Source organism: Coffea eugenioides, chromosome 1 (assembly GCF_003713205.1).
Source record: "Coffea eugenioides isolate CCC68of chromosome 1, Ceug_1.0, whole genome shotgun sequence".
Taxonomy (NCBI): domain Eukaryota; kingdom Viridiplantae; phylum Streptophyta; class Magnoliopsida; order Gentianales; family Rubiaceae; genus Coffea; species Coffea eugenioides.
The window spans coordinates 24,956,220-24,969,447 of record NC_040035.1 but is presented as its reverse complement, the minus strand read 5'-3'; the positions used below and the strand labels follow the sequence as shown (position 1 = coordinate 24,969,447).

Genomic DNA, 13,228 nt, shown 5'->3' with positions numbered 1-13,228 from the left:
AAGCTTCGGGCAGATTGAAAGGAAAAAGAGAAAGACCTGAAAAGAAAGGGAAGAGGCTGAGAGAGGAAACAGCAAGGGAAAGAGAGCTTGGGGCTGTGGTTGCAAGAAGGTGACTGGGTCATCAACACTGTTTTCCACTGGTGCAGCTTCGAAGATCCGGTAGATCCGTCTGAGCCCTTTTCCTTGATCACCCCACGCTTCGTTTTGTGATTAAGGTGATATTCTCATCTTTTTCCAGTCAGATATCGTTAGATTTAGATCAGAAATGTCGAGGTTTTTGCTGCTGTGTTTTGTTGTTTCGTTTTTCGCTGTTGTGGTTTGTTGTTTTGTTTTCTTGTTGGTTCGTTCTCTGCTGTTTTTTTCCTTCCCCATGTTCCCAAAAGACATTAGTTAAAAATCCCCTCTGCATCAGTGGATATTGATTTCATGTGCTTGAGTGTTTAGATTTTGTATGAGTTTGGACTTGAATCTCGACAGAGCTACATATAGTAGACCCACGGATTGAGTTAAGAAAATGCAGCAGCCATTCGAATCTGATGTATAGAAATCCTTTCTGTATTTGGATGATTAAGAGTATTGTAACCTGTTTTGCCTCAGTTTTGTTTCCCCTCGCATGTAAGAAGTTCTAAGGTTTCACCCTGATGCACTATTCGAAAATTATGTTTGTGTTGAATTCTCAAAGCAACGAAACTTGCAGAAACCCAGCAACCAGAAATGAAGAAGAAAGCTTCTTCGTAAGCTCATGCATGGATTTTTTCAAAAATTACACTTTAACCCCCTAATTTTTATCTTATGCTACTATGGCCCAACTAATTGGATAACTTAACCAATTTTGTTCCCTTAACATGCCATTTGTTTCTAAAATGTCTTAACACGACTTTTTGGATAGATTTTTAATGAGTTTTGGGATGAATTAGAAGGGTTTAATAACTTTTTCTAAATTTGTTGTTTTGATTTGAATTTTTTAATCTTGGGTAATTTGCTTGTTTAATTATTGCAAATGGGTTTCATTTATTTTTTGTGACTTTTAACATTTGATTTGGGATAGATTTCACCTTAAGTCCTTAATTTTAATTTAGTTCCTATTAGACTCGTAATATTTGTAATAATGGTAAATTGATCTCTCGAACTTCTTTAATTCTTTCAAATGGGTCCTTGTTTGTTTCAATTTGATGAATAAGGGTTGTTTAGTTCATTTGAATGCTTTGAGTGATTCAATTTCGTGTTTATTTCCATTTCATGTGATTATTTGTTAATTAAAGTGATGCCTTGACCTTTTCTTAGTTTTTGGAGGGTAAATAAGTAACTTCACTCCATTAGGGCACCAATTCAAAGAAGGTACACTCTACTCCGTTATTTTTAATTTTATTTGACCCTATGTGTTCCTATGTGATTTTATGTGTGTAATTGCATGCTTTTGAATGTTTTCTTTATTTTCTTTTATTTTATTTATTTACTTTATTAGTTTTAATCTTGTATATTCATTTTATTTAATTTTAGTTATTTAAGCGGCATTAAATGCCAAAATTGTAATAGTTAGGTTATTATTTCATTTCATTTAATTTAATTCTTTCCCCCTTTAGATTGTAGCTAGGGCACCCCAAATGTAATAGTTAGGGCTTTATTTACTTTTTGTGTTTTGCAAGCTTGTGTGTTACGTGTTACTCGCTTTCTTAGGACCTTGCATCTAGATATTATGCTTATGTGCTATACGTGATTTATGTGTTTATTTGCTTTATCATGTTTTACATGATTTATTTGATTATAAGGATTGCATGACGTCACCACACTAGTCCAACGCTAGTTGTGGCCCTTATTCCGACGCCACACTAGTCCAATGCTAGTTGTGGCCCTTTGTTCCGATTTTTCACTAGTCCAATGCTAGTGAGAATTTGTAGACATGAGATAGTCCAACGCCAGACCCTTAGGAACCATTCACGCGCTAGATCATGCTTGTGTGGTAATCACTACACCCCCATACATATTTTCCACTTTTTAGGGTTCTTTTATCATTATTTGCATGACATTTCCCTTGTATATGTATATCACTTATCCTATATTTCCCCTATACATATATCCCTTACCCCTACGCGTGAGACATGACATTAGACTTGTATTTCATATAAGAAAATTAGAGATAGGCTAGACCATTTGCTTGCTTAGAGAGATAAATTACCCCTCGAATATGGGATATGTACGAGTTTGGCTTTCTAGCCTTAGCACGCTCGTATTCCCTCTATTAAAGGGAACATTGAAGTCATGAGTATTAGCTTCCCACACCCGTTATGATGCATTCCGCTAGGTCATGTAGATTTGTATAATTATTATTTTCTTTTCTTTTTCTTTGAGTCTCATATTTTGCACATTCGTGACCTCTTCAAATAATTACTTTTGGGCATCGTAATTAATGCGATTGGCACCAACTAAAATTCGAAGAGATATGTTGACCCCGATACATTAAGTCTAGGGTTTGCATTCATATAGTACGTCCAAATGTGATAAATTTTTAGGTTAAAATAAGAAAATTTTTTGACTAAATCACGCAACTAACCTTGGTTGGGTTGAAAGGGTGCCTTAGATTGTATCCTTGCCTTCCCTTTCTTCAAATGTGACTCCTGAACATTTTTCTCTGATTTTTCATAGACTTGGAGTCGTTTAAAAAGGGTTTTTCTACTTTTTATGTAAAATTCCGTTTTAGGTGACTTGGTACACCTTAACTCAATACCAAGTGGCGACTCCTATTTTTCATTAAAAACCCTTTTTAAACTATTATTTTGGGTCAAAATCATCGCAATTTTTTAAGTCCCATTTTAGGCCCATCATTTTCTTTATTTATTTTCCGAAAAATAAAAAAAAATCATTTTTAATCAAAAAATTAAATCAAAATTCACTTTTCATTAAATAAACTCGTTATTTATTTTTCATTTAAAAATGGGGCCCGACAGCTTGGCGACTCCAGTGGGGACTTAGAGAGTCCGAGCATTTGATTTAGTCAATTCTTTTCTTCTTTTATCCTTTTTATATATCACATTTGGAGGTTTAGGGTTGCATTTTTCCTTTTTAGGGTTTTCTTGCATTTCACACGCTCAATTGTCTCGATATCCGTGTATGTGAATAATGTGTTTATCTCTTTCATTTACTTATGCGTAATCGCGCTTGCATCTTGGGGAGGAGGGTAGCCACCCTAGAACCTTCACCCGCATTTATGGTATTTAATCCCTCCCTTCAAAAGGAGCACTTTCATACGCGCATACGTTTTACTTTATAACCCCTCATTTCTTTTTTGCTTTAGTGGTTGTCATACCACTCTTCCCTTATTAGGATTAGATCGATCCATTTGGATATGTGGCTATGGCACGATGTGCGCATAGCAATGTCCGAGGGATCACTCGAACCACCGACTCTTAGGCATTGGGATTGATGACCCTTCGCCTTTGGTCTGAAGGTTTGGGAGACTGAAGCCTTGTCGAGTCTAGGTGCATTAGTGAGCCTAACCTGATACATCGATATTAGAAATCACCTAGGACAGAGTCAACCTTACCCTAACTAAGAACACTAGGCACGAAGGAAGGGATTCCACCCCTCTTTCCTTAATTTTCTTTTCGCTTTTTTGTATCATCTAATTGCCCAACATGTTATGAGTTATCTGTTATCTAACATTTCCTTGTTTCTCGTCTTTTGCATTCACAAACACTAGAAAATAAGAGTTCTGGCGTGATACTCTCTTGGAACCTATCATTTTAGATAGACTATTACACGTTTTAATTTCAATGTACTGCATTTGTACGTTAATAAGTGCACATCATTTTAGGCCCACCTTGGCGTACAAAGGGTCCCTTAGGTCATGTTTTCATTTCAAATTGCATATTTAATTACTTTAATAAATTGGCATCATGCATAAGCCTTAGAGGGAATGCCATTTAGGGTATCCTGTGTTAGGAATAAGCTACCTTGTGTCTCGGATATGTAATCCACTGAGACTTGCACGTCTATATTTCTTGTACCACCCAAAGGAGTAGTGCACGAGATAAGGTAGGATCCGATCTTTTCCATGATAATCGAGCAACTTTTGCACATTAGAATATGAGCATCTAACAATCATCTTTTGGCCATTTTATCAAAATTGGTAAAAATCCCTTGCGTAAAGGACATTAAGTTGAACAAATTCACAAATAATTTCTCATTGTTGAGATGGTAAATATGTTGAGGCCAAATCTTGATTTTAGAAGACTCATAGACTAATGTATCGCAATAAATTTGTTGAATTACCAATGGGAAGACAATTCAATCGATATTTGAATAAACCATCAATTTCATTCAACCCATTTGACCAATTTATTCATCAATTTCATTCAATCCATTTTATCAATTTATTCATTTTTAGGATAGTCCAGTCATTTTGAATAAATCATTAACTCCATTTCATCTATTTGATCAATTCATTCACTCTTAGAACAATTTACTCATTTTTGAATAAATCATTAACTCAATCCATTATTCAGTTTTAGGACAATTTAGTCAATTTTGAAATAAATCATCAATCTCATCCAATTTATCAATTTATTCATTTTTAGGGCAATCCGATTAATTTTGAATAAATCATCAATTTCATTTCAATCCATTTGACCAATTTACCCATTTGTAGGACAATCCGGTTGATTTTGAATAAATCATCAATTTCATTCAATTCATTTGACCAGTTTACACCTTTTTAGGGTGATCTAGTCAATTTTAGCAAATCATCAATTTCATTCAACCCATTTGACCAATTAGGGTTTCAATGTCAAATTTCAAATTGGGAAATCTAATCGATTTTGAGAAAACCATCCATTGTGTCCAGCCATTTGATCAATTGGGCCGTCGATCTATGCTTCATTGAGAAAATTTGTCAACAAATTTCAATCTTTCCACTAGAAAGTTCGTCAAAGTTAAATCGATTTGTGCGAATTCCTGCGTCAACCAAAACCATTCATTCATTTGGATTTGTCCTTACTCTGTTAGAGGCCTCCCGCTGTTCAATTGGCCAAAATTTTCAAATTTCCTTCCAATCGAATGACAATAAGTTGATCGGATCCATCAGGTATTGTATAGTGCATACCCTGAAGGATTGCATTTTCATGCTAGGCCAACCCTTGGCATAAAAAGGGTCCCCCAATAGGGCAGGCATCCAAATTACCTCAATATATACTAACACGTGTCTTTTTCTTTTTCTTTCTTTTCTTTTCTTACTTTGCCAACAACCGGTCAAGAGATGATGCTAAATAAGGTTTTCTAAAATGTCAGGTGTTTTTGAAAAATAGCTACACAAAGAAGCCCCATCGTTACACGATCACATAGCCGAGTTTCGAGAATTAATGTAAACATGAGTACGCACCCTGAATCGTCCGATAGGCCTGTAACGACATCGTCAGCCAACCTGGAAAACCTGAGAGCTCAACTGAGCGAAGTTTTGAACAAATTTAATGAGCTAAGCATGGAAATGATAGCACAACGCCGCGTAATTGATCAGTTAGTCGTTAGTAGCAGCAGTGGTGTCCAACATGAGCCCTTACCTGCTAGTCAAACTGAACCGCAACCAATACTTTTACCCTATACTCAAACCTTTGTTACTTCACATGTCATAAATCCACCTGAAGAGGCTTTCACCTGTCCCACTCATGGCCTACCACATACCTATGCACCCACTATCCAAACCAATCCTTCTCACCCTCAAATTCCCCAAAATTATCCACCGGTTAATCTGAACATACCACTTGAACCACAAGAACCATATTACTATTCCACCGCTGAACCATTAACGCTAGACACCGCTTCCCAAGGAAAAATTGAAGTTGGGGAATCCTCCATGCCAATCGACAAGAGTCTGTTAAAAAGGTTGGACCGATTTGACGAATTCATGAGAAAGAGCCAAGGCTTGAGTAAACAAGGAGGGTTGGATTATAACGAGTTGTGTTTGTTCCCCGACATGCAATTGCCTGTGGGTTTTAAAGCACCCAAGTTTAGCAAATATGACGGAACATGCAACCCTAAGACGCATCTCCGAATGTTTGCCAACAAGTTGGGAAAGCCAGTAGATGATGAAAATTTGCCAATACATTTATTCCTTGAAAGCTTGGAAGGCGATGCACTGGATTGGTATTCTAATTTGAAGCCTGATGCGATGAGGACCTGGATGGACCTGTCAACTGCATTTGTGAGACACTACGAGTACAATTGTGAACTTGCTCCCACAAAAACCACGCTTGAAGGCACTAAAAGGAAACCATCTGATGATCATAAGACATATGCCAAGCGATGGCAGCTAAGGTGGAACCTCCAATGACCGAAGAGGAAATTGTTCATACTTTCATTAAAACTCATGACTCACCATATTTTGAGGAGATTTTTCGCATGACTGGGTGTTCATTTATAGCAATTATCAATAAGTTGGAGGAGTATGAAAAATATGTCAAAGCAGGGAAAATCATGAATGTATCGGCTTTAAAATCACAGTTGGACGCCTTGCAAGGTCAGAATAATAACAGAAGGGAACCTCAACTCAAGAAGAAAGAAGAGGAAACTACTTTTGTGTGGGGCCAATGACTGTCTTCAAGACCCAGGTTCCAACGTTACCACACATATTCATCTCGTTACCCAAACCCACACCCTGTTAGCCATACTACTATCAATCACCCTCGACCTCGGCCAAATTATGCAAACCCACCTATACTACCCGTCCCAATTTTTCCACCCAACCCTCAAATTCGACCTCATCTACCTTATAATCCTAGACCTGCTCTACCAAACAAACAAACCTACAACCATACTCAAACCAATAAAATACAAAACCCCGGCCGATCTCAAACTTTTACCAACTTAGGCAGGCCCATTGACCAAATGTACGAACAACTCAAGGCCGCCGGTAAAATTGATGACATACCTCCTCCAAACTATCCTCGTCAAGGTTTCTCTGCTGGGTACGACCCTCAAGCCGCTTGTGCCTGCCATTCTGGAACGCCCGGTCACTCGACCGGTAACTGTTAGGTACTAAAGTATAAGATTCGGGACATGATCGAAACAGGAGATATAGTGTTAAGGAAAAGGGAAGAACAAGGACCGAACACAAGTATGAATCCTTTTCTTGAACACAAGGACACCATCATGGCATTTACCCCCAATGAAGAAAATTTGAAAATCCTGGAAGAGGCTGAATTTGTGAGATTCCTCCCTCTTGAAGGAAAGTTTCAATAAATTTGGGGAATTGTTTTGATTAAAGCTAATGAAAAATCGTTCATGCGTGTGTCTTTTGTTTAACTGTGCTTTTTGTAAATAGTTTTCAATCAAGTGACTTTTGAAGACACGTTTCGTTTAGCAAGTAACATGATATTAAGTTTGGTTTTGTTCTTGAAATGCAATAAAATGTACAGTTTTATATGTACTGTGACTTACACATTCTTTTCAGATGGCCCAGAATAAAACCCCCTGACCCTTTGGATATTATCATTTCAGAATTTGATGGCTGTAATCTCGATACCGCATGAATATAGGAATAGCGAGGAGGTATGTGACGACCCCACCTCCCCCTGGGCGTACCCTAGGGTTTAGCGGATCGCCTGCCCAGCTCTCGCTAGGACTCACTCACTCGTATCATGTGCATACATCCATCAGCAATAAATAACATCGCAATTCACACTTACAATTTACATCGATGCATATTCAAGATACAAAGCCTCTATATACCCAAACGGGTTCAAAGTGTATACAATCTAAGTACAATCATCCTAATCGAGTAATAGCGCGAGTACAAGTCAAAAGTAAAAAACAACTAGGCTACGCTAGTCTTTACATATCTCACGCCTCGCTCGTACCCCTGTAAGGAAAACAAATGGCGTGAAATGAGCTAAAAGCCCAGTGAGGTTCCAAATAGCAAATTGACCATTATTTATAAGTACAAGTTTTCGATATAGCAAAGTAACGAGCATGAAGAGTTCATAAAAGTGAGCAATAACACTTTAAGTAGCAATCTCAAAATGAGCGAGTATAAAAGTTTTCAGAAGAAACAATAATCCAATAAACAATAATCATTCCAAAGCATAAGGATACGGATGGCTCTCAGGAGCCAACTTCCCATTTCATCATCAGGAGCTTGATCACGTAATAGTTGACACTCCGCCAACTTTCAAGTAAAGGAACCAATCCAGTAGAGCACCACTTACACTACTCTCCGTCCACCATTCAAACCCCCTACTGGGCCTAAAATCCTCAATAAACACGGGTGGTAATACTCGAGTATACCGATTAGTCGAGGAGATATCACTCCACTCGACAAACAAGAGACCCAGGGTTCGTTACCCAATCGACCAAGCCCTTGCCGGCTCGACTCGAGTAACTTGTCGCAGGGTTTCTGGAATTCCAGGAAGTGCGCACATCATAACAAGTATATCAAATCAATTTCAACAATAAACAAGTATATATCAAATAAGGGCAACTGCGATAAAATACACTCTTGCCCGATCAACCCAATCATATATCATTTAATCATATTGATCAAGTATTGGAAACAAGTGTCCAGTTCAATCAGGTATTTGGAAGCACTCACCAAAATGAAGTGCCCCTAGTAATCACGTCTGGGTTATACTCCGGGTTCGGAGTCCAAATATGCGATAAAACTTTGTTTCAGAACTTTAAAAATCGACTAAGGTTCGAAAAGTAGACGTTTCGTTCAATAAGAATCAAGAAATGGAAATTCACTTGGAGAATATTCGTGAAACACTCGCTCGCTTTTCCAACTGAAAAATTTTGTAACATGTATACTTGGAAATAATTTTTGAGTCGAAAGTACAAGGAAAACATACTCCGAGCAGTCATTATTTTATTTCTCAAGGGTACAAGTTCGGCCAAGTCCTTACTTATGTACCTCGGTAAAAGAAGACGCAAATATCCTAGATGGTTCAAGTAGTAATCACTCTTAACCCTTACTCAAGTCGCAAGTATATTTCTCTAGTCCTCGAGCGTAAATTTGGGCAGCATGCCCTTTGTATTTACCTAATTTTCCATCCATTTACGGTTTCAATATTTTCCTCAGCCAATCCCAAAGTCATACACAATATAAATTCATCACAATAGCCGTTCAATAGGCTCAAGGTAATACAAGTACAAAATCAAGCTAGCAACATGTGCGGAAATAAGGTTTGGCAAAAAGACAGATTTGACGTGTTTTTGCGTAACCGACACAACCGAGGCTACGCTTATCGGATTGAGGTACAACTTATACTGTTTCGAAGCTAAGACAAAGGGATACAATTTTCATGAAGATCACTTAGTCCAAATTCCAGTGTAACCTAGTCAAATTCCCAATTCACAGAACCAAATTTCAACTAATAGACCAGCTAACCGTACTACATTTAAATGGACATATCTCAAGATATCAAAGTCCGTTTAAGGAATTCTTGGAGGCGTTGAAAAGCTAAGACAAAGTACTAAAACTTTCATGTTTTGACTAAAAGCTAGTTCAGTACATATCAAGGTGAATAAACGCAACCAACTTAGTGTACTGTCAAAACTGTCCACTGACTTTACTCCTAGGGCAGTCAGGGTATTTTCATCTTTTTGCAGGCTACGTTACTCCAATTGAGCTAAAATTTTGTAGTCAACCATAAAATGTCATTCTCTACAACTTTCATGTTTTGTACTAAGCCTAGTTCGGCCTCAAAAATGATGAAATAGAATCGGGCAGAACTGAGCTAAATTTTCCAGAAATCTGGAATTTTTGTTATTTCAAGCTATAATTCATATTTTCACCTTGAAACTACCACTACTATTACCTTTACAAGATCATATACCACATATATGCATCATACAACACCTAACCCACAAGAAACCCTAACTCAAAGGTCATCCATCCAATCATCAAAACTCTTGAAACAAGCATCACAAGCACTATACTAACATTAATACCCAACTTAATCATGATTAATGGAGAAGAAATGGTTGATCAGCCATCATACCTCAAAACAAGACCTTGCTAGGATGATCCTTCACCTCTCCTTGATATTCTTGGTTCCTTAGGCTTCCCAAGCTTCCAACTAGTGATTGATCGGTTTAGTTTTTCTTGGTTGCACTCAAATGGTGGAATTCAAGGTAGTTGATGGAAAACTCTCTTCACTCTCTTGCTCCTCTTGCTCTCGGCCAAAAACAGAAAGAAATGAGGGAAAATTAGCTCAATTAAGGGATAAGAAGGCAAGACAAGAGGTTGGTCAATTGACCATAGGTGAGTGACACTTGTCACCACCAAAGCCATCCAAAATTTTTTTTTCTTTCCTTGCATTTTTTGCCATAATTTTCGGCCACATGGCTGAGGATGGGGGGGATATTTTGCAAAAATATCAAGGATATGTGGTAGTAAGAAAGTGGTGGTCAAGTGGTGGGTTCAATCGGTAGTGATCGATACCCGTCGGTTCGAGCCGTTTTTTCTTAAATCACGTATACTAGGGTTTTTTTACCTTCTAATCACTAACTTATTATTATCACTTCAAATCATATAATATTTCCTCATCCAAAAGTCACTCGTACCTACCAAATTTGATCCTCATTTCGTACCGAAAAATCACCCTACGGAAAAATGTGAAAACCCTAACTTGCTCCAACTTGAAAACGAAAAGTGAAACCCTACTTTCTAGGTTCATTTGCACTTATTGTGGGGTGATTGGGTGGTAGGGCTATTATAAAATCATAATTTCCAATTAAAAGGGGATTTTTAAGAAAAACGTGAGGGATTTTACAATTCCATAAATTGAATTTAGGGTTTCGGTTGAAATATGAGAAATTTGAGAAAAGGGTTAGTCACAAGTAAAAACTAGGGTTTTGATTAGACTTTAGGGTTTCTAGTCTTTAAAACAAAACAATGTCTTAAAATAAAAATAAACTAAAGGAAGCGTAATATTTTTTTTTTTTGAGACTAAACAACAATAGTATCCTAAAAGTTGGGGTATCACAAGGTATCCGAACATATTTCAAAGAGATTCGAAGGAGGAACTCAAATCGAATGGGAATCAAGATGAAGGAAATAAAATTAGTGGTCACTTGAATGAAAGGCAGAAAGGAGGCTGATGGAAAGCACTGTCAAGAACAATAATCTTTATTTGATGAGAAGTAACCAAATGCAATCAAAAGGAATGACTTGTGCTTACAATAAAAGGGTCAAATCGTAACCACTCGGAAAAGAGACAGCGTGACTACTCAGAAAAGAGACAAAATATTGAAGCAACTGTTGTCGGTGCAAGATTGGAAAGGGTTTGTTGTCAAAAAAAGAAGAAGAAGAAAATAGGAAAAGAAAAAGAAAAAGGAAGAGTATTGTCCGGTGGATCACTTATGTTTCACAGATATGGATGAACAGGAGTCTTCTTCAGTCAATTAATTCAAATACACGCAAGAAATTTCGCATTAATGAAAGTTTCCTTTCAGAGTTAATGTAAGGAACGGAATAAAAGTCAAACCCTCTTCTTTTCCGATCAAGCACTCTATCCCTAGTTATCCCTTTTAAGCCTTCAGAATAAAATATTTCGTTTGGCAACCCCTGAGGATCGTAAACCCCACACTGGGGCAAGTTTGAGTTGAAAAGAGGAAAGAAAAGCCTCAAGAGGTGAAAAAGTGATAAAGAAACAAAAGAAAATGAACAAAAAAAACCTCAATTAAAAATAAACTGGGGCAAATTTTAAAATTTCAAAGGAATGGTAGAAGGGCGAAAGAAAAGAAAATGAAAAAAAAACCTCTGTTAAGAATAAATTGGGGCAAGTTTTGATTTAACCCTAAAATAGGGTTGATGTAACAATGCGATCTCAGATGATTTAAATCACTTTTGAAATCCGCTTTCAAGCCTTAACTTTTTTTTAAAGCACCCCACCTGACCCCATCACAAAAGCTGAAAGTCCTTGTGAGAACCCTGACTTAAAATACAATTCCCCTAAACTACATGCCCAGCACTAAGATTTAAACCACTTCTTATATGCCATAACATTGTATTTTACATGTGTTACAACAAATCCCTTGTATTGACCCTCACCTTAAAACACAATTTTCTTATTTACATGCCTTATTATAAGATCTAGACCATTCAATATATGCCCTTGTATTATATTCCCTATGTGTCATAACATTTTCCATGTATTACATTTCATTTCTTTTTACTTCAATTAAAAATAATTTTTTTGAGATAGTTACATTTTTCTACTACTTACATTTTGCCAAGTGGTAATTATTTGTAGGGACTTTATATGAGAGATTAGAGGTGTTAAATAGGTATTGGTACATTTGGAAGGGTTGAACTATCATTAGTCAAAGGATTAAGAGAAGTTATGGACAAGAAATGGGCTATGTGGCAAAACCCTAGCCAAGTATTTTGTTTGACCAAAGATTAGAAGATAATTTAAACTAGCCTTAGCCAGTTTTTCTCCCTTATGGCTGAATTTCTTGAAGCTTAGAGAGGAAGAGAGAAACTCCATTTTTCCTTGCTTTCCAACCCTAGTAAATCGAGAGCAAAAACCAAAAGAGAAAGATCTTGAGTTAGTTGAGAAACTTTCTTGCAATCCTAAAGTTTGTTCCAAGCTTGAAGCTTACACTTTGGTGGGTTGTTTGGTGACTTAAGCAACTTGTAAGAGAGGTAAATGACCTTTAAATTAGAGTTTTATGATGTTATATCACCTACTTTAAGTTTTAATGGCAAACTACAAGTTGTTTTGGTTGAGATTTGGGGTTAATTTCTTGAATGAAACAAGTAGTAGTTGAGTTAGTTTTTATGCCTACCAAGTGTTTGATGAAATATTTGGATCTTGTTGATGTTTTTTTATGAGGTATTAACATGTTTTAAACCTCTTTTGAGTTAGATCTACCACTTGATGTGTTGTTTAAATGAAGATCATGAAAGGATGAAAGTTAGATGAACATGTAAACTTGTGGACTGATTTTCTTGCCTTGGCTGACCGGTATTGGAAGAAGGGGTTTCCCCTTGATTTTTGTGGTTCAAATGTACCCTATTCAAACCTAATAATCATGGCTAGACATTGGCTAAGCTCATGGGTGAGTTGAATGAAATTTGAGCAAGTAAAGTAGTGGTTTGGTCTATATAGTGGACTGGTTTGGTTTTCTTGATGGCTAGGCTACTATGGTTATTCTTATTCATGTTGATGTATTATATTTTGAACTCCAATGGTCCTAGGTGATGTGACCCCCTGTATATGAACATTTGTGGACT

The 13,228-nt window shown here is 37.0% G+C and overlaps 1 protein-coding gene across 1 annotated transcript; it reads left to right on the top strand.

Moving 5' to 3' along the window:
- The first annotated feature begins 5,362 nt into the window (after window positions 1–5,362).
- On the top strand, window positions 5,363–6,322 carry LOC113769267. Its single transcript, XM_027313732.1, has one exon. The coding sequence runs from the start codon at window positions 5,363–5,365 to the stop codon at window positions 6,320–6,322; it is 960 nt and encodes a 319-aa protein (XP_027169533.1).
- Window positions 6,323–13,228: the final 6,906 nt, after the last annotated feature.